The 25,275-nt window shown below is 39.1% G+C and overlaps 1 protein-coding gene across 1 annotated transcript in view; it reads left to right on the plus strand.

Moving 5' to 3' along the window:
• Positions 1–14,294, plus strand: part of SEMA4D (semaphorin 4D) — a 34,965-nt gene extending 20,671 nt beyond the window's left edge. Inside the window, exons 11-14 of the mRNA XM_077817428.1 lie at positions 2,039–2,154; positions 9,685–9,857; positions 10,209–10,252; positions 11,689–14,294. Coding sequence (XP_077673554.1) covers positions 2,039–2,154; positions 9,685–9,857; positions 10,209–10,252; positions 11,689–12,611 — 1,256 coding nt within the window. The 3' untranslated portion in view covers positions 12,612–14,294. The remainder of the gene's footprint in view (positions 1–2,038; positions 2,155–9,684; positions 9,858–10,208; positions 10,253–11,688) is intronic.
• The last annotated feature ends 10,981 nt before the right edge of the window (positions 14,295–25,275 follow it).

Consider the following 25,275-nt stretch of genomic DNA (forward strand, 5'->3'; position numbering starts at 1 on the left):
TTTCCCAGAAAGCTACAAAGTGAGTTCACTTTTCTGTGTAGTTTTGTGTTTGACTTGTCTGAGAGACTCTTCTTCCTCCTCTCTACTGTTAATCTCCCTGAAGAACTCTTCCGTAATACTGAAAAAGGGTGACTTTAAAGTGCCATACCACATAGATACAGCTATACTAGTAGGTCTCCACAACTTAGAATCTGTTGTGCCTGATAACGACACCTGGGATATTTTCATGCTATATTTAATTTAGACCAACAAAAAGCTCTTCTGACCTTTGATGCAAAGGTTTCACAATTACAAAATATTTTTATTTCTTACGGTTGGGTTTAAGTACATATTAGTTTCTTTAATCAAGGTGTCCCTGCGTTTGAAATTCAGGAGAATACAAAATTATGTTTTTCTTGGCATTATATGAAAATTGACATGATAAAAGTGTGTCTCCTTTAATGCTTAACTTCCCCTGTTTGATCTGTGTATATGTCCATTTCAGAGGGGTCCTTCCCTTCTTCCTATCCGCCTGACCTAACCAAACATTCATGAATAGTCTTCAAATAACTTGCCTTCTCTAGTACAAAATAAAATAAGCAATTCCTTTTAGTGAAGCAGATCCAATTAGGAAATGAATATACCACACAAGGAGATTGGCCTAGTTCACATGTGCAATACAGATTAGTGATTTAAGGTTAAAAATCAGTAGGGAATGGAAATTTTAAAATACACAAACAGATACTGCAAAGATTTAAAAACTGGGGCAGGTGGATCATACTTGACAAGACAGTAGACTTTCTGGTACAAAACAGGATTTTAAAATGAGAAAAGCCTTTGTGCTGTTAGCACAACACATCATCACTTAGTTGCCAAATTGGCCTGAACACATTTTGGCATGGACTCAGGTCAGTCAGTGTTATCAAGTCTCTCCCTTTATTTCCCATCCAGATTTTCTGCACTTCCTTCTACAGTTATGCTAAATGGACATTTTTCCTCTCTCACATTTACAATAACATGGTCCTGAACAAACTTAGTTACCAAGTCCAGCAGTTGTGTTTGGCTCAGTTGCTCAAATTGTACTTTGTACTAGGTACTAACAAATTTTGCAGTATTTTGTTTCAAACTGAAAATACACTGAAGTTCCAAGAATTAAACGAGAAAACATAATTAATGGAACATTTTAATGGCTGCACAAGAGTAAAAAAAAAATCACATTTATAGCCATAATATCTCTATTTAAATTTAATATAGTCTCAATTAAATGCGTCCAACAGAATTGTACCATAGATTTTATAGACTGGATATGATGGTTAACTGCTAAAGAGAAAATTTTCTTAGGCATGGTTCTTTTAATCTAGTCTAATGGTTGAATCATAGGAATATGCTAGAAGAAACATAATCTAATATTAAAGCATGTGACTTGGATATGAAAAGGTCTGAGTTCTGGATCTAGCTCCTAGTATTCTAGACATGGACTGGGTTACTAAGTGTGACCTTGAGCAAGCCACTTAGCCCTTAATCCTATGTCTGGTTGAAAATTTTCCATTTTAAACTTTTTTTTTTTTTTATGGAAGATTGAGTTTTTGACTAAACAGAAATTTTTGTGAGAAGTGTCTGCTTGTCTAAAAACTTCTGATTTTTTTCCATAAAAACCCCTACAATTTTTCAGGTTTTGGTTTTTTGACAAGAAGTCAAGAATTTCGACAGGCAGGAAAAAAGGACATTTTCCAGTGTTTTATTTCATCCTTCTTCTGTTAAAATGAACAGAAGTTCTACCAGTTACTTAAGTTGGAGTATACTCTGGCCATTAACCTCTTCGTGCATCATTTTCCCTCTTGGTAAAATAGAGGCTGAAATACTGATGTTACTTGGCTGTCTTGGGACCTAATTTGTTAATGTTTACAGTGCACGTCAACATTGTGTGATGGAACACAAAGTATTATCGTTCATGAAGTCTTCTAGTGAAGATCATTGATGCGAGCTACAGCAAACATACACATTTTACACACAGTTCTTCTTTGAGGTCCTTACTAGGTGTATTGCTTGGATATTTCAGATAAAGGAGCCCTGCATAAAGCTATTAGCTATGAAAATGGAATGCATATTATTGAAGAAATACAGCTTTTCCAAAATTTTGAGCCAGTTCAGACACTGTTGCTTTCATCAAAAAAGGTAAGCGTGAAAAACAGGACTGTGTTGAGGACATTTTGTGGAAGATCCAAAAAAAAAAAAAAAAAAAAAAAAGGGTAATCCCAGTAGTGTGAAGAAAGAGAAAAGGGCTTGTTGGAAAATGTGACTATCCCTGAAATAGTACTCAGAATATAGGATAACATCTTGTGTTGTGATACTGTCTGACATCACCAGATAAGGAGAGTCAGGCTGGGTCATTTGGTACGTGGATGGGAAGCTTCCAAGGGTGAATGCATAGGTGGGGAAGAAAGAGATACTGGTGTTTCAGTAGGTGGCATTCTTCTCCCCAAGTCTATACTAGAACCAGTTCCCCAGCATGATATTAGGAACTACTCTGCTGCTGCTGGAGGTACCAGTTTTCTGATTAAATATAAAGTAGAAGTCATTACCCCTTATGGAAAAGTTCTGTAGAATTTAAGGGAATGGTATCCTTTCTGTGGAATTTTTAAACCAACAAATGGAGTTCTATAGCAAGGATTTCATCTGCAAATGTTATTGATATGATTCATTTCAATATAAATTCTACCAGATTTTTCTGTAGTGTACTTTTCATAAGGATAGGTGTGTCTAATTCCAGTGTCCTGGTCACATTCCAGCATGGATCATTGCATTCTGCCTACTGAAATTCCCCTGCTGTTCCAATTGGAAAAGAGATTCTTCACTGCATGTCCTAAACTCTAGTCTAGTTTGCGTTGTACTGTCAAGCAATTGCTGGGTGGTTTTCTGACAAGATGTGGATGATCATTCTGTATGTAGTTTGTACACTAGTTAGGGACATGACCCTGCAAACCCTTACTTATGCATGTAATCTTTACCCGCAGTAGTAGTGCCATAAATGTCAATGGAATTACTTGCATTTGTAAACATTTTGGGCTCATTGGAAATGAAAGACTTTTTATAAATGTAAGATCGTTATCCTAACCTTTACAAGTTTGTGGTGATCAATAAATGCCGTGAAGCTTGCGACTGGGGAGGCTACCACTGTATCTGAAAGGCAATCTATGCCTTGTTGTGCTGAGTCTGATATTTAAATACATTTTGCATGTCAGCAGTATTGCCTCTTTTTCATAGAGCCCTACACAGTGTGTTTTTCCAGCACCTGTCACTGGAAAGCTTTCTTATTTTTCATGAAGATGAAGAGAAACTTTGTAAATGCAGAGAGCCCACTTTTTGTTTTAGTGGATGGGTTTGCAGTGTGATAACGCATTCCCAGTCCATAGATTCCTAGGTAATTTCCAGTGTCCTCCATGTATTTGTGCTGCACCACAGAAAAATCTTATGCAAGTAGAATTTCAAAAGCAATAAAAGGTTTCTACTCTCAAAAGAAATGTAATGAAAATTCTTCTTTTCTTCACTCAAATTATTTGAGAGATAAGAGCTAGTTTAATGATATGGGGCATATAATTAAGAAACTATCATTTAAAAAAAAGTTTTAATCACTTATTTAAATTCCTTCCTTTTCCCTTTTGCCTTTATGACTTTTTGTTGGGATGTTAACTATTTTAACAGCATTATTTAAATAATTATCTGAAAGCAGCCACTCACTGTACAGTGGCAGTCAAAAAAGCTAAAAATGTTAGAAACTGTTAGGAAAGGGATAGATAATAAAACAGAATCTATGACAATGCTACTATATAAATCCATGGTATGCTCACACCTTGAAAACTGTGTGCAGTTCTGGTTACTCCATCTCAAAAAAAATTGGAAAAGGTGCAGAGAAGGGCACCAAAAATGATTAGGGGTATGAAACAGCTTCCATATGAGGAGAGATTAAAAAGACTGGGACTGTTCAATTTAGAAAAGAAATGACTAAGGGTGGGGAATTGATAGAGGTCTATAAAATCATGAATGGTATGGAGGAAGTGTTGTTTACCCTTTCACATAGTACAAGAACTAGGGGTTACCCGATGAAATTAATAGGCGGCAGGTTTAAAACAAAAGGAAGTACTTCTTCACACAATGCATAGTCAACCTGTGGAACTTGTTGCTGTGGGATGCTGTGAAGGCCAAAAGATAACTAGGTTGAAAAAATAAATTAGATAAGTTCATGGAGGATAGGTCTATCAGTGGCTAATAGCCAAGATGATCAGTAATGCAGCCTCATGCTCCAGGTGTCCCTGAACCTCCAACTGCCAGAAGCTGGGACTGGCCAGCAGGGGATGGATGACTCTAAATTGCTCCGTTCTGTTCATTTCCCTTGAAGCATCTGGCACTGGCCGCTGTCAGATGGTCCATTAGTCTGATGCAGTGTGGCCGTTCTTATGTTCTAATTCAATATATGCGACGATATTGTATTAAACTATTTTATTAAAATAAAACTTTTAAATTTATATAAAATAATATTTTAATATTATATTTTAATATTCAAAAGTGGGTTGTTCTGTGTTTAATTTTACCAGACACAATGGAAAATGCGCACGTACACACACACACTAATTGCCAGTCTGTCAGTATTAACCAACAGATACTGTATTTATTTCAATCACTAAATAAAGGGAAATAAAATAATAACTCAAACATCAATGTGCAATAACTGTTAGCAACCCTGGATATTTTTTTTAATGGTAACCATTGCGCACACAGGGAGAATATCTATATTAAATGTTTCCTTTGTAGTCATGTCTCCTGTTCCATTTTCCCCCACAACTTTCTCACCAATTTCTTTTTGGTTCTTTGAGTATGTGTTAGTGTGGATCCCACGGTAGATGTGCATGCCCATGGGCTTCATGCCCATGAGATTGGAGTCTCTTGAACAGCAGTGTCTGTTAGGGTCATGTAGGGGCACTGTGTCTACTCAGACTCCTATGCAGGAGCATAAGGTGCAGGGTGACTGCAACCTTCTCCCAGGTCCCTGATATCGCCTGGAGCAGCGTGATGAAACCTGACAACTGTCTAATCCTCTCTAGCTAAATTGCCCAAACTCTTCAGAACTGCTGTGAATGACCTAGACTCATCTGGACTGAATTTGTATGGTCATACCCCCATAAACACCCCTCTCTTGTACAGGGTACTGCAATATGGTGGATTATAAACCTGTGAGCCTGCCCTTCCCACAATAGACTAATTCCATTAAAAGACAAGCACAGCAGATGCTTCTTCTATCTAGGAGAGTCCCATGTGCTAAGCAGATACTTAGTATGCCTCTCGTTCTCTGTGAAGGCATGTAAATCATGGGACACACGGTTGAAGTTTTGTCTACTAGAACAATCAATGACTGTGTCTTCAGAGCTGAAGAGAAAGGCAGCTTCTACCAGCACCTCATCTAGTAGACATGTGGTGCTTAAGACCAGCTCAGAAAAAGATAACATCAAGGAAAGACTGGCACCCGCTTTGGCATCAGCATCACCAGCACCAAAGCAGAGTGCACTGACACCAACACCACTGGTATTGAAGCCCAGCTCCAAGGGGGCCTCTCCAAACGCAAAGCCAGAGAATCCAGGTGGAGCTTATTGTCTTTGCACAAAGATGGACCTCTTAAAGCCTCGGGAGAGAGACCCACAAAATCCCCCGCAGCACTGAAGGCTGTTGATAAGGAGTAGCCTGTGACGGAGAAAAAAACTTCTCCGACACCAATCCCAGTACCAGTGACACAACCTTCCATACCGACCCCTACGATTGAAATAAAGCGAACTGACATGACCCTGCAAGAAAGCAGGACCATCTTTGGTACCACTGCAGACCGTGTAATGAGAGTGCCTATACCTTAGCATTGTCTCTAGAAGAGATTTACTCATTCTCCCTGTCACCGGGGCATGTCGTCTTGTCCCCTTTAAGCAGAGAATCCTCTCTTCTGAGATCCAAGGGCAGTATCTCCAAAAGGCCAGTCAGCTGTTCCTACAGGGCTCAACCACTGCCCCCATCAGGAATGGCTGTGGACTGGCCAATATCAAACAAGCTAGCAGTAGCCTTACAGCATGCTGCCATAGTCCTAGTGGGCTTACTCGTGTCCCCCCTCGTGCTTCTAGGAGCCAATCTCCACTGCACTCTAAGAAGAGGATGCTCTCCCCAACGGTATCCCTGGCCAGACCTGGAGAGAGAGGACTACCAAGAACTGGACTCAGGACGTTGTTGCTGCTCTGGCCCCACTCAACGACCAAAAAATCTCTCTTCATCACCCAACAAGGCAGTGTCTCTGCACTGGTGCCAGTGCTGGATGGTTTAAAGTTGTTTCAAGAATTTATGAGAATTTTAGAGTTCCTAGAGAGGAGACATCTGTCATAAGAGAAATTTCATATATTCAACATATTGACAATTTCCGGGCTATCCAGGATTGCCCTATCTCCCAGAGAATGGACAGGTTGCAGTCTCTCCAGTCAATGGCAAATAATCAAATCCAACAATAAATAAATCCAATAAAATCAAATCCAACAGTGATGTTGGATATGTCTGGGGCTACAAGGTCACATGTTGGCAAGTATGTGAGTGATGCCAATTGCCAGACTTCACCTGCAACCCTTAGAGCTAAGGCTGAGAGCAGTGTACTCCCTGTCCAAGTACTGTATGATCAAGAGAATCACAGTCTCACGCTACGTCCTGCGAAAGCTCACTTGGTGGCTGGGCCCAGGAAATATACAAAGGGGGGTGCCCCTCTTTGCCCTCTTCTTGATTATGACATTCATCATGGACACCTTGGGGATAGATTGGGGAACTCATCAGAACCATCTGCAGATGCAAGGGACATGGTCTCAGATCTATTTGAATGTACGTATGAACGTCCTGGAGCCTAGGGCCATTGTAAGGAGGTCTAGCAATAAGGGCTTGGAGTTTGCTAACCTTTCAAGCTGAGAGGATAATCACCAGAAAAAGGCAATCTTGAGGGTAAGGTGATCTGTCAAACAGAGGCTTCACTGATTTCAGGAGGATTATGTTGTGATCCCACATAGGAGACAGGTGGGTAAGTATCAGGAGGCCTCTGAGGAATCTTGATGCCATCAGATGTGAAACCAAATATGACTGAATCAGAATGTGACATGCCAGTATGGCAGGAAGGTGGACTTTGTGAGAACTAAATGCCAATCTAGAATGCTTCAAATGCTGCACGTACTTGAGGATCTTTGATGTGGTCTAAATTATGTTGGACTGCTCATACGGAGAACCATTCCATTTGGAGGAGTAAGTCTTCCTAGCAGATGGCTTCCTGGGCAGCATGAGAATTTCTCAAACCTGTCAAGAATGGTCCCTGTGGGTAGTACTCAGCCAGCCAACGTCCAAGCCATCAGGCTGGTAGGAAGCTATCACAATCAATATAGCCTGTCTGGAGTAGTCTTAGATATTACTCTCAAGCTCAGGAGAATTGGTGGAAAGGCATACAGGAGGCCTGGAGACCACTGGAGCAGGCAGGTGTCTGATAAGGTGGTCAGCCTCATGCCCCCTCTAGAGCAGAAATTAAAACATTTGGTGGTGTCCTCTGTAATGAACAGATCTATTGTAGAAGTCCCCCAATGGTGAAATATCAGTTCTGTGATGGAATTCTGCAGTGACCACTCATGCTCATGTCTGTATACGTCTGCTTAAGAAGTCTGCCAGACTGTTACTGACTCCTGAAAGGTGCAGAGCCAGTGGGGTTTACTTCATGGTGATGACACCAAGTCTGCAGTCTGATGGCCTGCTGGCAGAGAGGGGATGAACAAGTGCCTGTGAGCTTATTTACTACTTATTTGTAAGTGCATTACAGATGTGTTGTCCATCAGGATCTGCACTGTGGCGCTCTGCAGAACAGGAAGGAATGCCTCTTCATAGGAACCGTTCTGAGAACACAACCTAACTTCATCCTTAAGTGGTCTCATAATTTCACCTAAAGTAGTCAACTTGCCAGTCTTTCCTGAAACCTCATTTAGCCCCAGGAGAGAAGAAGCTACATATGTTGGACATTTCAGGAGCCTTGTTATATTACCTTAACAGAGCTTAACCAGCCTTTTAGGCTGGTCTCCCTGCCTCCTTATGGGCATATCCAGCCCATCAAAAGGCCAAGCCATCTCATTTGAAACGATCTCTAAGTGGATCACAGTGCATTTCTACCTGCTGTCAGATATTTGCTGAGTCTCTCCCTCCAAATATCAAGGCATGCTCCACCAGTGCTCAGGTAGCATCTTTGACCTGCTTTAGGAATGTGTTTGTATCCGAGAACTGCAGGGCAGCAATGTGGAAGAACCCACTGACCTTTGTTAAACATTATGTTTGTGACACAGCAACCAGGTCTGATGCCAAGTTCAGGAGAGTGGTACTTCAGTTATTTGTCTAATGCAACTGAAACTCCTCACTCCCACAGTCCAGGAAGGATACTGCTTGCCAGTCACCTGCAGTGGGATTCGCACTGTGACACACTCAGAAGAGAGAAGTTACCTTACCCTGTAGTAACTGTGAGTCAGTGTGGATCCCACAACCCACCATCCATTCCTGTTTTTTGGAGTCCTCAGCAGCATGGGCTTTGCATGCGCAGCTCTGAGTGAACTTTTTCATCTAAAACTTTTTTCAGAAAGGCAGATTCAGCAATACTGCTAATTCATGTCAGTTTTACCAGATTGTTTTGGATTTAAAAGAACAACAAAACTTCATATAAATTCTGAAAAAATGTGAACATTTTGTTTTGACCTTTTTGAAACAAAACTTCTTGATTTTTTTTTTTTTTGGTTCAAATGATGTTTAGTTTTACAATTTTCTTTTATTTTAAAATGTTTTTGATTTTTTTAACGGTTGAAATTTAAATAAAAGATTTCAGTTTTGTCAAAAGAAAATGTGGTGGTTGACTTGAAACACATTTTTTTATTTTGGAATTGCCAGTGAACCGAAAAATCTGTTGTTTTCCCAGCTCTAAATCGATGGATGACTCTTAGGTTTAAATTTGAATATTTACTCCTATTACAAGCGCTCATAACACTCACAATTTCCCCTCATTTTTCCAGTCATTGAACACTGTCAAGATCATAGAATCATAGAAATGTAGGGCTGCCAGTAGGGTGACCAGACAGCAAATGTGAAAAAATCGGGAGAGGGGGTGGGGGGTAATAGGAACCTATATAAGAAAAAGACCCAAAACTCGGGACAGTCCCTATAAAATTGGGTCATCTGGTCACCCTAGCTGCTAGGGACCTTGAGGGATCATCTAATCCACACCCCCACGCTGAGACAGCTTCCGTGCCTTTTTAAAATACTATTCAAAACAAAGTACTCCTTCCCTCATCTCCCACCAGTCCTCTACTAGTATATATCTGTATTTTATAATATGCCCCCTCAAGTCCTAATTTTCTTCTTCTGTTTCCCCCCCCCCCCTTTTTTTTCCCCTTAGCTAACTGGGCTGGGTCACTGGATCAGTATTTTCCAGGCTTGCTGGTCCAATGCTTGCCCCATATCCACTCTGTCCTCCTGTAGATGGTCTATCCATCATTTTCTTGGCTGTCCTCTTGTTCTCTGCCTGCAAGTCCTAAGAATGTGGTTAATTAATGAATGTAATATGTTTGTTACATGATTTCCAGAGGATGATTGTGGACGATCTCTCTCTGTTACAATCCGCAGGGCAAAAGGTATCTCTATGCAGGTTCCAATTCTGGTGTGGTTCAGTCTCCTGTTGCATTCTGTGACAAGTACAGCACTTGTGTTGATTGTGTTCTAGCTAGAGATCCCTACTGTGCTTGGAAATCACATGAAGCCTCCTGTACTAATATTCTTAAAGAAGATGAAATTGAAAGGTAATAGCACCTGTTGACTGTCCTGCGATTAGCAGTAAGAAACTCTACATTTGTAGTGTGAATATTCCCTGACAAAATTATGTAATATTGATACACTTGTTACCTTATTTATCATTTATAATTTTTTTAATTTTAAAAAGTCCAGTTGACATTAATGAACAAGAAGCACGCTGTAACAATTTATTTATATTCATGGTCCATGCACGCGGTATATCTTTAAACTCTGATTTTCCTATTAGTTGACTATTGTCTGCATAATTTAAGCATCATCATTATCCTGATCCTTTTAATTATGGGGTGGTGGTGAGGAATATATGATTACAACTTCTAATGCTTGATTAATTTGTATAGGGATTGGATTCAGAACATAGGTGGTGATGCCTCTTCCTGCCCTGGTAAGTTTTGTTTTTTTTATAAAAGTGATTTAAAAAATAAATATGTGGTGCATTTAAATTGTCATGTTTATTCATTTGTTTTATATTTTTATTTATCAAGGTGCATTTCCATTTCATGTGTTTAAACTTCAGTTGTATATATTGTATTTGAGAATCTGTACAATAGCTGTATTATCTTAGAATGTCTGTATTGATAGACATACATTGCATAGTGTTACAGTCAGTGCAATAATACAGTGAATGTGTACCATTGCAGCTGCTGCTTATGAATGAGAATGATGTTTGCCATAAGGAATTACATTGGAGTCCTTAATTACATTCTTGATACTTATTAGCTGACTTGGGAATTTTAATGGCAGAGTTAAGAAATAACTGATTATTATGGTTAGAGCAAAGGAAATGATCTTCAGATAAACTGATTTATGGTTGGGAGAAAGGTTCTGAATACCACTGAGCAGATATCTAGAGTAGCTGAAACGATGCTCCAGGGTATTGAAAGCTCAAATAATCACAGCTTTTCTTTTTTGTAATGTGTGTGTTGCTGCTGTCACCACATCAAGGAATCCTTGGGGAGAATTAGGATTCCAGGAGACTTGCATTGCAGTAGCTGAGGCTTTCAAAGGGTTTACTTTACCCTGTTTATTATTAAATCAAGCACTGTATGGATCTCTTTCAGAATGCTGTTTGCTGATTGATTAGCTTTATCATGCTGTATAGGTTTTGTGTATATGTTGTTTTTTTTAATTGTGTTTTGTTTTGTTTTGGTGTGGGGGGGTTAGTGTGTTACAACTGATAAGTGATATTTCTGAGTAATATCAATATAATATTTTAGATGCTTACAATATTTACATACTCAAAAATGTACTACTTACACATAAGAATTACCATATGGGATTAGACCTGTGGTCCATCTAGGCCAATATCCTGGCAGTCTCTAAAAGTGGCTAGCATCAGGTCCTTCAGAGGAAGGTGCAAGACACTCCTTAATAGGAAGATGTGGGATAATCTACCCCGTAAAGGCCTAATCCTAATTCTTAAATTAAGAAGTTAGTGTAAATCCTAAAGTCTGAGGTTTTATATTCCTCAGTATCTTCACTATCTCAGGCATAGCTGTTGTTTGGTGGTTTGTTCAGACTTTGAATGTCTTCATGGCCTAGGGGCTTGTCTACCCATCACCACAGTCTGGACTAAGAGGGTTTGATCTGGAGAGCACTCTGAAGTGTTGCGCTCTAACTATCCTGTGTAAACCCTGCTGGTGTGAACTAAAAAGTACCTAGTTGGTGGTGATGTAATCCTGTTTCAACCTGAGGAATAGAGGTAGACTTCATGGAGTAAACTTTATATTTCCATTACAACTATCAGAATCATGAAACTATAGGGATTAATGCAATCAAAAATCATTGCTGATACTTTGCAAATTTATTTTGATGTTCCAGATAAAGTAAGAGAGAATTCTCTGCAGCATACATTCAAGCATGGGAGCACAGCAGAACTCAAATGTTCTCAAAAATCCAACCTGGCCCAGGTAGTTTGGAAATTCAAAGATGATGTATTGAAAGTTGAGAGCCCCAAGTATCGTCTTCTGGAGAAAGCATTGCTCATCTTCAATTTATCAGAAGAAGATAGTGGTATTTATCAGTGTTTGTCAGAAGAAAAAGTGAAGAATAAGAAATTTTCTCAAGTGGTGGCTAAACATGTCTTGAAACTGAAAAAAATCCAGCCTAGTACTGTGGGTCCAATCCAACCAGCAACACAGACAGAAGGTAATACCGATGTACCAAAAATGTCAACTGTACCAACAGAAGGGTCTACTGCTCAAACTTCAACCACCCAGATTATATCAATAACAACAGGAAGGATAATTACAAAGCCAATCAGCCCCATCCTAACAAGCGCAGCCTCCAACCCTGAAATCTTCAATTCTGTTCCTGATGGAGTCCCCGAAAAGACAATGTTCTTAAAGTCAAATGATAATTTCCTTTTAATGTTTCTCTTTCTGTTCTTTTTTGTTCTCTTCCTAAGCCTGTTGTCCTACAACTGTTACAAAGGCTATTTACCAGGCCAGTGTTTAAAATTCCGCTCTGCTATGTTACTTGGTAAGAAAAAACCCAAATCAGATTTTTCTGATTGTGAGCAAAGTGTAAAAGAAACTCTAGTGGAGCAAGGTATTATCCAGAATGAAACTGGAGAGCATCCAAAGCCAGCTCATGACACTGGATATGAGACTGAACCAGATTGTGGAAATGGCCAGGTTCAACATGATGATGTCTCCTCGCAGGCTCACAAAGAAGTCAAGGACAAACCTTTTGATGTTAAGTGTGAACTAAAATATGCTGACTCAGATGCAGAGGGTGACTGAAGGAGAAATTCCTCCACATTAAGCATAAAAGTAACTGTGGTTCTTATGGTTAATTATTTGAGCACGGATACTTTGGATGTGACAACTTAGCCATAGAGGGTTATGTGCGCTTAAAAGATTCAGCACGCCAGTTTCAAACCTCGCTAGAGTAGAAAACAATGTACTGGTGTATCCGATAATCGTATTTCATGGTTTTTAAAAAATGGCCAGTTGCAGATCACCATGTTTGTTCCAGGATTTTTCAGAGTACTTTTAACAGTTGCAAATGCAATTACTGTTTTATTTAATCCCTTTCCTTCCATACAATAAAAATGACTCTCTAATGCAATCAACTAAATAAAATACTTCCAGTCTGCACATATTTTAGCTGCCATTTTAAAAAAAAAACTAATTTCATTTTAATTCCAAATTGGAAATGAAGTTTAGTTTATCAGATTGGTAAATTATAGCATTTTGTCCAGATTGGGACATTTCTTTGCTTCTAGTGATTCTTATTCTTAGTATAAAGTTTTGAATCTGTTGGCAAGTTGGGTAGCTTTAATGGGTTTCAGAATTAATTTTTAAAAATTGCTGTTTGTGTACCTTTTAGATTTAAATGTGCATTGGGAAAGAGCTGGTTTGATTTGCTTAAGATTCTCAGGGATAATCTTTGCTTTAAGTGCTATCTTTTTGCTTTCTAGAAATTTAGGTACAACAGTCATTTGAATAGATAATGTTATTTTTTTGCAGGAACATAGGTAAGATTTAAAAAAAAACCAACAAGATGGACACCATTGCATTCTGTTGCTATATAAAACTAGATTTTTATTTTTAAGTGAAATGGCACAGGAAGCAGCTGTCATTTAGCCATGCCTCTCTGAGAGGTTTTTGCTCTGTGGAACCAATTCAGAATTTATTAGAAGAATTTGATGTAAGAATTGAATGGGGGAAACTTGCTGCAGTTGATAGCTAGACAAGACAACACTGCAGGTGTTTTTATACTCAAAAGTAACTGAACTTTAAAAACGAAGTCTTTGCAATTTTACACTATTTCTGGATAACTTCCACCAATCTCGTATGCAACTGGAGACTGAAACTGGAGTTGCTCAAAAGAATTGGTTAGCTGAATTGTCACATGAATCATGCCTGCAAGTGGAAAAAGTACAAGCATTCTAAACCTGGTTCACAGCGGCTCTATTTATCTGTAAAAGTTTTTTGTGTGGTACAGTTCTGAAGAATTGTTTCTTCCATCGTGTCTTTCTGTAAATGTTAGAAATAGAATTGTCAGAGTAAATAGCAGTATGCCCAGGCTTCTTTTTGTTGTTTTTGTTGACCTCTCATTCAAACATAGATCATCTTAGTGTAAACAGTTTATATTTTATAAGATTCAGTTTGGTTTTATTTTTCTATTTTTAATCATGTACATATGAAAAGCAACAGAATAAATATTAAAATAAGTTGTATTATATCCTTGACTTTCATCCAGTGTACATAGTGAAACCACTTTAAATATTGTAAAGCCTTAAGTTGTGCTTTTCTTTAATGAGACTTCTGTAATGAATTTCACAGAGGTTTTCTCTTCAGCTTCAAATTCCTAGGGGGTAGATAGTGAATAGAGCTCATTTCCAGGAATCTAGTGATTTTTATTTGTCATCCTTCTAAAACTCATGTGTCCTTTTTGCATTATTTCTTCAGTGTGTTATGTATTTCTTAAAACTTTTTTCCTTAGTGCCCTCTTTTTTCTTTTCTGTCCTCTTCTGTCACACAGCCTCATCTTCTATACCTTTCCCTCCTACTGGTACCTCCTTTTTGTCCTGTGTGGGAAGTGATTCACCTCCTTCACCCACCAATACCATGCCTGATGTTTGGGCTAGCACAGAGCTTGTAATGGTCATGTTGTTACCGCCTTTCCTAAGTGACCAGGCACAGCATGTTAGTGTCCAGGGGACCTTTCACCTCTTCTGTCAAGCCACTGGTAAGTAAGAAGACCCTCTGTAAACCAACACTTTCTCCATTGCATATTTTGTATCCATCCCCATGTCCTGATTAATAAATGGCATGTGGAAGTCTAAGGATCTGTCCTGAAATCAGTGGCTGCAGAGGGTGTTTAGTATCTTTCAGAGTTAGGCCTGAATTCTGTACTGTAAATGCTTCAGCCTTAGCCCAGCAAAATACTTAAGCATGCCCTTATCATTAAGCATGTAATAGTCCCTTGCCTTTAATTAAATTATTCATGTGCTTAAGTAGTTTGCTGAATAGTGGCTTTCCATATGTAAATTGACTCACATGAATAAACATTTTCAATCTCATGGTTTATATGATCTTTTTTTCATTATATAATTTTACTGGCTTGCATTTATTTGAGTTGAACATTACCTAGACCTACCAATTACTTTTCATATTTTTTTGGTCTGGTAAAATTCTTATTATTTTGCTATCTTTCATGTCACAGTATATGTCAGCTGAAAGCTGTAACTCTGAGGCCAAAGCTATTATTTTTTCAGAAATTCATAGTTTGTCTTTAACAGGTATGTGGTACAGAATTTGTCCTGTTTGGAGTTAAAAGAATTTTACTTTGGGGGTTTTGGAGCGTGAAACGAAACGAAACATGTAGAAAATATGTTCTTAAATGCTTTTATCTTCTGATTTGAAGAATAGACTTGGAAGTGTTTGGTAGACTGTTAGCCCTAGAAGTAAGGCATTTTTTTCATTTTGCTGTGCCTCTGCATATGTTTCTTAATGGACAACTTTCAGATTGAACTTGATCAAAATATTTTGTTTTATAAAATAAACCTTTACAAAATTGAAGGCCATTTTTCCATAAGTTAAGAAAAAATGTTAGTGGAAACTGTTTAACAAACATTTCTTTCAGTGTTTGCGATACAAATGTTGTAGCAAGTTTAAGATTATTATAAACTAAAGTGAAAATAATTATGTTATTGTCCAAGATGAGGAAATGCAAAGAGCAAACAGCATAAATAGTAAAAAGAAAATGTGTAAATATTCTTTGTTTCAATAATCTAAGTTGATGTTAGTAATGTAGGTAGGAAACTTGTTTATTTTTAAAAATTGTTTTTTAACCAATGTAGTGTCTCTTCAATTGGTATTTGGAAATGTGTGTTCTAACTTGTTTTCATGTGCTCTCTCTCTCTCAAATATAAATTATAATTAAAAAAAAATTGGCAGTAAATGTAAAACAAAAGGAATTGTTTCTTAAAGCCAGTCTATGGAATTCACAGAAGGTAGAGACAAATAGTTGAAAAGAACTGGATAATATCATAAATTTTTACTTTTGAAATTCTGCAGGCTAGAACAATGATACGGGAAAACGAAATGTGTTTTTATTCAGGGTGTCAACTTAGCCACCTGTGGGGTTCAAAAGAGAGCATCGAACTATTGGGCCTTTTGCAGAGGCTGGAGCTGTTTGCTTTCCTCTGAAACATTACGAATCTTCAGCTGGCAGAATGGGCACATCCCACTGCTGAAAAATTACAAAATCACCAAACTGAAGCAGTGGCCACAACTTTGCAGGACCTTCTGAAAACGGTGTATGCTGCTTTTACTGCTGAGCAGCACTAGTTATCTAACAAGCTTTCTATTAAGAGCAGTTTACATTCTTGCAGAGAATAGTGGTGATATCTTACTTAGAAATAACCATAAAGGAGTCATATTGCCTGCAGTACTACCTGCAGTGTAAAATATGGTGTTTTGCTACACAGAGAAGAATAACATGGCATGGGTGAACATAAGAGCAGCCATACTGGGTCCAACCAAAGGTCCATCTAGCCTAGTATCCTGTCTTCCAGGTGGAGAAATAAATGCTATAGTTTCGAAGAAGCAGGAGCCCATGTATAATGCAGCCACATAAACTACCACATAACTGCACTCCAGAATCTATGCTTTATTTTTAAAAAATTAAGTTAGGAAGAAAACAGTTGAATGTGAATTCAATGTAAATGATGTCTGTCCAAGTCTGCAAACACCTTGAAGCAATAGTTCTAAAAAGGTATGAACTTCTCCCACTCATCTCAAGGTCCTATTAACACTGAAGACTTACTATAATATACCTTAAATGGAAACATTGCTCACGAGGTCATGGCTGAACATTTTAGCAGCAGCATGGGTACAGGGGGGAGAGCTAGTTGTCAAATTGTGCTGAGGTGAGGAAAGAATTCCTATCTTCCTACCCCAAAATTAAAGTCACCTCTGCTGTCCAAAAGGATGCAATTCTTCCCATTACCAAAAGCCTAAACTGCCTGCTGGTTACAAAAGAACAAAATCTCCTATGTTATCCAGGGTCCTAGAAGACCAAACAGTTGGTCGCCCATCTGCCAAATCTCCAGCTTCCCCTGATCATCTCTATAATGCAACAACTCTCTGTGGATTTAGAAATTTGCAGCATGTGTAAACAATCTTTGGCGCATACTAAAATAAATTGAATTTAATAACAAAAAGATATACTATATCTTTATAAGTATAGTATAAGTATATACTAGTATAGTATATACTAAGATATACTATAAGCTATACTCCTGTTAGGGGGAATCGGCTGGAGGGGGCAGAGTGCCACATGATTCTGGGGTTTCTGGTGAAGAATTCAGGTCTAGGACACAAGGGTTTTGGCTATTACCAACAGAGAATTTTGTTTAAAAATAGTAAAGTAAGTTCATAGGTGGGACAATTATAGTTCCTTCTCCTTCACTGGTTGAGCCCCCCCTCCCCACACACACTCACTCACTCTACCACAAAATGATTAACTTTTCCATAATATTCAGTGGTGTGTCATGGCAGGCTGCTCCAGGCAAACACCAGCCCCAGAGATGTGCAACCTATTGAGGGGGGTTATTTGTCATTTAACTGGCACTTAGCCTGCATCAGGATCTGCCAATATACACAGCTACAGAGTTCTATTGTAGTCAGTAGGACTTCATTGAGATGCTAAGATCTGCACTTGCAATTGCAAGATTGTGGCCTAAGTTTGGAGAAATTATAAGTATTTATTTGTTAAAATGTAGTATGTCATGGATGGTGTAACAGTGATCTGCCAATTTTCCCCGTTTTAATCCTCTATCATTAGGAACAGTCACCAAGGGAGGGTGAATATAAAGATAAATATATTACTCTATCCCATCACTCCAGCATGAGCTGACTAAAATAGATGTTTAAAAAACAAGCAGGAACACTATGTACACTGATGAAGTTTGTTGTTTATTAATGGGAGTTTTCTGGTTATAGTTTGTCTGCCCGCTCGAGGTAGTTATAATTTACCTTAATGGAATTTAATCTTTACTTCACAGCTTCATTGAACATTTCTGGAGAAAGTCCAGAGAGCAATGGAGTGAAGTGTTCCACATTTAACATTATTTGTAATGGCAGGAAGAATCAGCTAATGTTCTCTCTGAACAGACTCTCATAATCATGCCATAAGAGAGTTCTCTCTTGATTTTGGACTTCATATCTGGGAAACCAACATTTATCAGGAGCCTCCCAGAGCTTGGTGGCTGGCATTAGTGGAAGTTTTAATGAGCTTAAGAAATGGGATTGGAAGGATACTCTTTTGTAAGTTTTCCTTCTGTAATAATTGGTTGTTTGTGAGGACTGACCCAGGACACTGCTGAATGTAAAATCATGAGGCTGTATTTTTTGAGCTAAGGGATCAGGCTCATTAGCTCACAGGCAGTAGCAGACTCATTAATCTCTGTATGGGGTTGAGCTACTAGAGGGTACAGATAGCTAGCTATACAGCTCCTTTTGTTAATGGTGATTACAGTTATATATTATGTTTGCTCTCATTTTACTAAAAGAATAAAAACAGGTCAGAGTCAATGAAGGTTTAAGTGGTCTAGCGGTAATGGGGAGAAACCTTGTGGTGTTGGCTTTCAGGTTCAGATAATATTGCTTTTCATTGTTTTGGGGACTCTAACTGCCTTCCCCAGATGTTTTTCTCTGAAGTTGAAGGTTTTCCATTACTATTTTTTCCCAACTCTCCAGCCTGAATGACAACCCCATGTGAATGACAATAAATGCTCCCTAAGTTCAGAAGCAGATTTTAAAGGAGCTATTTATACCTTAATCAGGTAATAAGCCCTTTAATTACTTTGCCCTGGTTGGGCACATCACCATTTGAGGGTTACTTTATCAAAATATGGTGCAAACAAATAGTCCCCCGTCCTCCCTTAAACCTCAACTGTAATATTACTGGGAAAAAAGACCCATAATTCTTTAAAATCACAAATGACTTTTGAAGGCTATTCTTTCTCACTTCTCAGGACAAATATTGCTTCCACTGAATTACCATTGCAAACATTTCTACGCTTCTTGTTTTAAACTTCTGCATTAGGGTATGTGTCCACAGGCCGCGGCAGCGAGTCTCCCAGCCAAGGTCGACAGTTGCGTAGACAGCACTTTGAAGTTGTGGCTCAGGCTGGAGCTCGGGTTCTAAAGCCCACCCTTATCCCTGGGCTTCAAAGGCTCAGCTCCAGCCCCACCTGCAACTTCAGAGAGCTGTCTAGGCAGCTATTTTTAGAGCACTAGTATGAGTCCCACTAGCCCAAGTCCATTGCTCTGGGCCGGGAGGCTTGTTACCTCAGTCTGTGTAGACATTACCCTACGAGCCTCACAGTTATTTTGAGAATACTTCAGATTGTGTTACCCATAACTCTGGAGAGAATGCATATCTATCATGTCCTCAACAGGCCATGCCTGAGCTAGTGTTCAGACAAATGCCTGAGGTTTGGTTTTATTGATAATCCAAAAGAATAAAACAATATACACCTCCACACAAGCTTTCTCCTTCTCTGAGAGTGGCTATTCCTGGAGTTTACCTCCCATCAGTACAAGGTTTTTAATTATTACTTCTGTGGACCAGTTGAAAGGTCAATAGTAGTGGTTCATAGATCAGAGTTTGAGAATACTGACCAGCCGTCAGATGGCTCATAAACAAGCTGTTCCTAAATCAAATTTATAACTTAGAGGTGAAAAGCCTCATGTCTTCTAGAGTCATCCAATCCCTTAGAAAAAAAGTATTTGAATACTTCCTAAAATGTTTTATCTGTACAGTAGAACCTCGGAGTCACAAACACCAGAGTTACAAACTGACTGGTCAACCACACAGCTCATTTGGAACTGGAAGTACGCAATCAAGCAGCAGCAGAGACAAATAAAAAAAGCTCATACAGTACAGCACAGTGTTTAAATGTAAACTATTAAAAATAAAGGGAAAGTTTAAAAAACAGATTTGATAAGGTAAGGAAACTGTTTCTGTGCTTGTTTCATTTAAATTAAGAAGGTTAAAAGCAGAATTTTGCTTCTGCATAGTAAAGTTTCAAAGCTGTATTGTCAATGTTCAGTTGTAAATGTTTAAAAAGAACAACTATAACGTTTTGTTCAGAGTTATGAATATTTCAGAGTTACGAACAACCTCCATTCCAGAGCAGTCCATAACTCTGAGGTTTTACTGTAACATTTTTATGGACAGTAAATTAATTTTGAGTATAAAATAATGTGGTGCTTTTTCTTTGCTACAGCCCATACCCTTGACTTTAATCTGCACAGTCATTATTAATCCATGCTTGGTTTATCTTTATCTTCATGCGGGGATGCTAAATTTGAACTTGCTAACCAGTTTTATATCCTCTTTCTTGTATTAGGTTGTCCCTAAACCTTTTGTTTCTAATCTGAAACTGACTGCCCAGGACTATTTAATATCAGCCTCTGTGGATATAGTAATCTGATAGAGCTTGATCTTTACTGAGATATCTTTATGCCTTACATATACATCTGTGTCCCCTTATTTCTTTTTCGTTTTTAGTATCAAAGGTAACCTGCAAGGCTGAAAAATACTGTCCCTATTACATATTAACAGACAAGGCCTGAAAGCTGGTCACTCAAGCTTACACAACCAACTAAATTCCTTTGAAGACAGACTTGCATCAAAAGCATGTAGTCCTGTTAAACTAGACTAAGAATGTCTTTGCTTTTGTTGGTTTATGTCTCAAATTCGTTGAGAGCCTACAGTTGTTATTGACTCATTATAATGTTGTTAACTGAGCACTTCCTGTTTCAGAGACCAGTGACCCTGCTTTGACCGATCACACCTATCTTGTATGCAAAACAATTCTAAATGCCAATATTATTTCACACCTCTTTTTCCCTCCCCCTTTCTGGAAAAATATCTAGTCAGTTAACAGCATCTTCATGGAAACCTTTGAAATTAATGTAATGTTTTTAAATTCTTGGTGATAATGGTAGATCTGAACAAACAGAAAACAGCTCCCTTGTTAGACTGACGGTTGCTATACATTGATACATTTGAAGACAAAACTGAATGCAGTATAACCTGGAACCCTAAAAGAAATAACTGCAATGGGGACAATTATCATTGTTGGTTCATTTTAAGTGAAAGTCGGTACCATCCTCCAGCCCCTAGATGGTTGTTTACAAATTTAGCCTGGAGCACGTTAGGCCTAAATGGTATAAACTCTGAATCAACGGGGTAAGAATTACAAGGGTTATATCATCTCTCTTTGGGACATAAATAGGGCCCTACCAAATTCATGGTCCATTTCGGTCAATTTCACAGTCACAGAATTTTAAAAACTGTAAATTTCATGATTTCAGCTATTTAAATGTGAAATTTCAGGGTGTTATAACTGTAGGGGCCCTAACCCAAAAAGGAGTTGTGGGGGAGGGGGTTGCGGTGCTGCTACCCTTACTTCTGCGCTGCTGCTGGCAGCGGCACTGTTTTCAGAGCTGGGCGGCTGGAGAGCGGCGGCTGCTGGCCGGGAGCCCAGCTCTGAAGGTAGAGCAGCTGCCAGCAGCAGCGCAGAAGTAGGGATGGCCTGGTATGGTATTGCCACCCTTCCTTCTGCGCTGCTGCCTGCTGTGCTGAGCCCTCAGTCAAACAGCTGCCGCTCTCTGGCTGCCCAGCTCTGAAGGCAGCAGTGCAGAAGTAAGGGAGGCAGGGTGTGGTATTCCCACCCTTACTTGTGTGCTGCTGTTGGCGGGGTGCTGCCTTCAAAGCTGGGCACCTGGCCAACAGCCGCCGCTCCCCGGCCACCCAGCTCTGAAGGCAGCACAGAAGTAAGAGTGGCAATACCGCGACCCCCTAAAATAACCTTTCAACCCCCCTGCAACTCCCTTTTGGGTCAGGAGCCCCAATTTGAGAAACACGTGTCTCTCCCATGAAAACTGTATAGTATAGGGTAAAAGCACACAAAAGACCAGATTTCACGGGTGGGGGACGAGGTATCATGGTCAGTGACGCATTTTTCATGGCTGTGAATTTGGTAAGGCCCTAATTATAAATCAGCAGCTGAGATCAGAGAGAAATGTATTCCCCCATAGTATAATATTGTGCAATTGGCTAGGATCAATGAGATTTTCCCCTTCTACTGAATCATTAGGTACAGCAGTAGATTACATTGTTCTAGTATACCATTCATATGTTCCAAACAACTACCTTAACCAGCATAGTGAAAATGGCAATGCTATAAAAAACATTTTCCCCTTAAAAATTCGAGAGGTTTTTTTCTCAAGTTAGAACTGGTATTGTAGTTATAATAGTTATTCTTAGCATGTATGTAATGTTTTCAAATGCACCTTACAAACAGTAGTGGTATTTTTTATTTTAGTTTTCGACAAAGTATCAGTGAATTTTGTTTATAAATTTTATGCACATTCACTGTTAAGAGACTGGATGATTTAAGTTGGTACATCAGTCTGGTGGGTTTTTGTAACTCATAATAACAAGGAAGTTAAGATCAAGACAATGTGAAATCTGATTCTTTGCAGTGGGATTTTATCACTGCATTATTGATCACACTTCAAAGATCTGAAGTACATTTTTAAAATTAATTTTAGAGTGGTATCTATGTGTTACATTAATAAGGAGATCTCTACTCTTTTGGCAATGTACCCTGTTGAGTTCTATTATAGAAAGTGAATAATCTCCTGAGACTCAAATATACAGCCGATGATGTGTACCTTCTAACTTGGGTAGAAAACTTACCATTGGATACCTGTATGAACCTACCACTTTGCTGCTTAGTGCATTACATAATGATTAGTGCAGTACTTAGGATCGGTAAGATGTAAGGTCTCTAGTGTAGCCGCTCTAAGCTGACAGGAGAGAGCTCTCCCGTTGGCTTAATTACTCCAGCTCCCATGAGAGACGGTAGCTTTGTTGGTGGGAGAAGCTCTCTTGCCAACTTAACACTGTCCACACCGGTGTTTAAGTTGGCATGCTATGTTGCTCAGGAAGGTGGCTAATTCACACCCATGAGTGACACAATTTATGTCAACTTAAACTGTAGTGTAGCCATAGCCTTTGTCTCAGTTACATAAGTTGATCTGGTTATTAAAATACCAGTGTTCCCGCTGCCAACCTAGTGCACTCACACATGTTATTTAAAATCAGTGATTCAGTCTCTCTCATAAGAGATTCCAAGTGGGGGAGGAAGTGATATTTTGAGCTGGCATACAATGCAAGACACAAGAACAAATTGTTTACAAAATCAGCTGTGGTAAACTTACACTGTGACAAAGAATAAGACATAAGCATCTAGATATACTGAATTTAGCTTGTAAAGTCTGCACTCTGAGTTACCTTGTGGTATGTTTTTGACCCAAATATGGTGTGTAGATTCTTGCAGTGGACTCCAAGACTCTCAGAAGAGAGAGGGGTTCTTTGTAGATTGGTTTTACTAGACTTCATATCTTAGCCTCTCTCTTCTTTTATAATACAGATAAAGTTCTTAAACCATTCTTTGATCTCCTCCCCCATGCCTAATGTGTATATCATAGGTTCTGTAGTGCCTTAGACCAGACTAGCAAGCAAGATTTACTGCTAAGCCCTTGGTACCAGTAAGAATTTGGATTTCACAGTCCTAGATTGTAAAATGCATTACTGATCAGTGATATGCGTGGACCCATGTTGCAGCAATGAGGCATTATATTAAGAACATTCAAGGACTATAAACAGAATATGTTTTGCCAGCTTCCATGTTCTCTCTTAGAAGGTGTGATTAGGTGTCCTTGCTTAGTGTTGGGTCACGAATATGAATGAGGACCTAATTTTCTGCCTCCAGCTAGGATCAGCTCTTTTAATGAAAAATCCTTACCTTTCAGACTGCTGGTATTTCCATTATCTGGAGCCTGAGTAAATCCCATTAACTTTTACTGTTCCTGCTGAAATCATTCACCTGCTGTATATAGGTTTTATGTACCTCTCCCCCCACCCCAGCAAGGATCAAACTTAATTTCTGCCCTTCTCTAGCCTTCTTCACACCATATCCCCTCTCCTCCAAAAGATGAAGGTAAAATGATGGGACATATTCCCTTGTTCACTTTAGAGCACCACAGTTAGAGGGTTTTTTGGTACATGTTTTTCTTCCCCATTGCCCCCAGACAGTGGCTATGTAGATGCTCTCCGTAAACAGTCTGGGAAGCTGAACTTTATTTTGCCTTACCTCTAAACTAAGAAATGAACATCTTATCCCTGCTACTAGATGCAAGAGGCTACCAACCTGTTAGAGTACTTTAAATTAGAAAACCCATAATCTGGAAACTAAGTAATCCCACTAATCCCTAGTGTTCAGCTTTCTAACATGTATTATCTTTTACAGGCAACTATGTAGGTTTCCTTTTGTGAGACCCTTCTTGGACCCACCTAGCTGATATCTAAATTCATACTATTGACACACTGGAAGCAATAGGTCGTAAGTGGACTGACTTTTCCAGCCTTGTAGACAGGTCAGCGGTCCTCTGGTTTGTTCTCTTTGCATTTTTTACCATCTTCAGGTTAGATGCTTGGTCTTACATTCATACATGTGTATTGCGCAGTGGTGACTGGATATTTTTCCCCACAAGAGACATTCTATTGTTTTTAGTTTGTACGTGCAGCATTTCATGTGCAATCTATTTAATCTTTTCCATAAGGCTGACATCAACACATTTTCAGTGTAGCTATTCTGTAAATTTAGCAGTAATTTAACAAACAATCCAGTTTTGTGCAAGCAGCAGGTTGTGTTCTTTAGATATGAATTGGCTGCTAATTGAAACAAACAGTATTTTATGATACATAATGAACCCTCTGTCCAGGAGTTGGAGAGATCTGTTTTCCCATGTTTCTCTTTGTGACTTTAGCTTCTATTGAAGCTAATCCACTTTCTCTTCTACAGGGGTAAGGAGCTGGTACCTTCATACAAACATCTTCCTTGTCATTATCTGGAAAGCGCAACAGCAGACCACACTTTAGGTCATATCTCTGGACTTGTTGCAATCTGTTCATGTCAAGAAACTTCCTTTCCCTCAGCAAGTGCCCTGTTTTCTTACTTCTTGTTCACAGGGGTTTGCTGAGTCACAGCTCTTATGTCTGCTTCAGTTGTATCAGTTCATTATCAGCTAGCCTGTGACTCACTCAGACCTGGTCTACGCTAGGGGAGGAATTGATCTAAGTTATGCAACTTCAGCTACGTGAATAACATAGCTGAAGTCAGTGTACTTAGATCTACTCACTGCGGTGTCTTCACTGTGGTAAGTCGACGGCTAACGTTCTCCCGTCAACTCCACCCACGCCTCTCGCCCTGGTGGAGTACTGGAGTCGATGGGAGAGCGCTCAGCAGTTGATTTCTCACATCTAGACTAGGCGTGATAAATTGACCCCTGCTAGATTGATCGCTGCCTA

The sequence above is a fragment of the Eretmochelys imbricata genome, chromosome 5 (assembly GCF_965152235.1).
Source record: "Eretmochelys imbricata isolate rEreImb1 chromosome 5, rEreImb1.hap1, whole genome shotgun sequence".
Lineage (NCBI taxonomy): Eukaryota > Metazoa > Chordata > Testudines > Cheloniidae > Eretmochelys > Eretmochelys imbricata.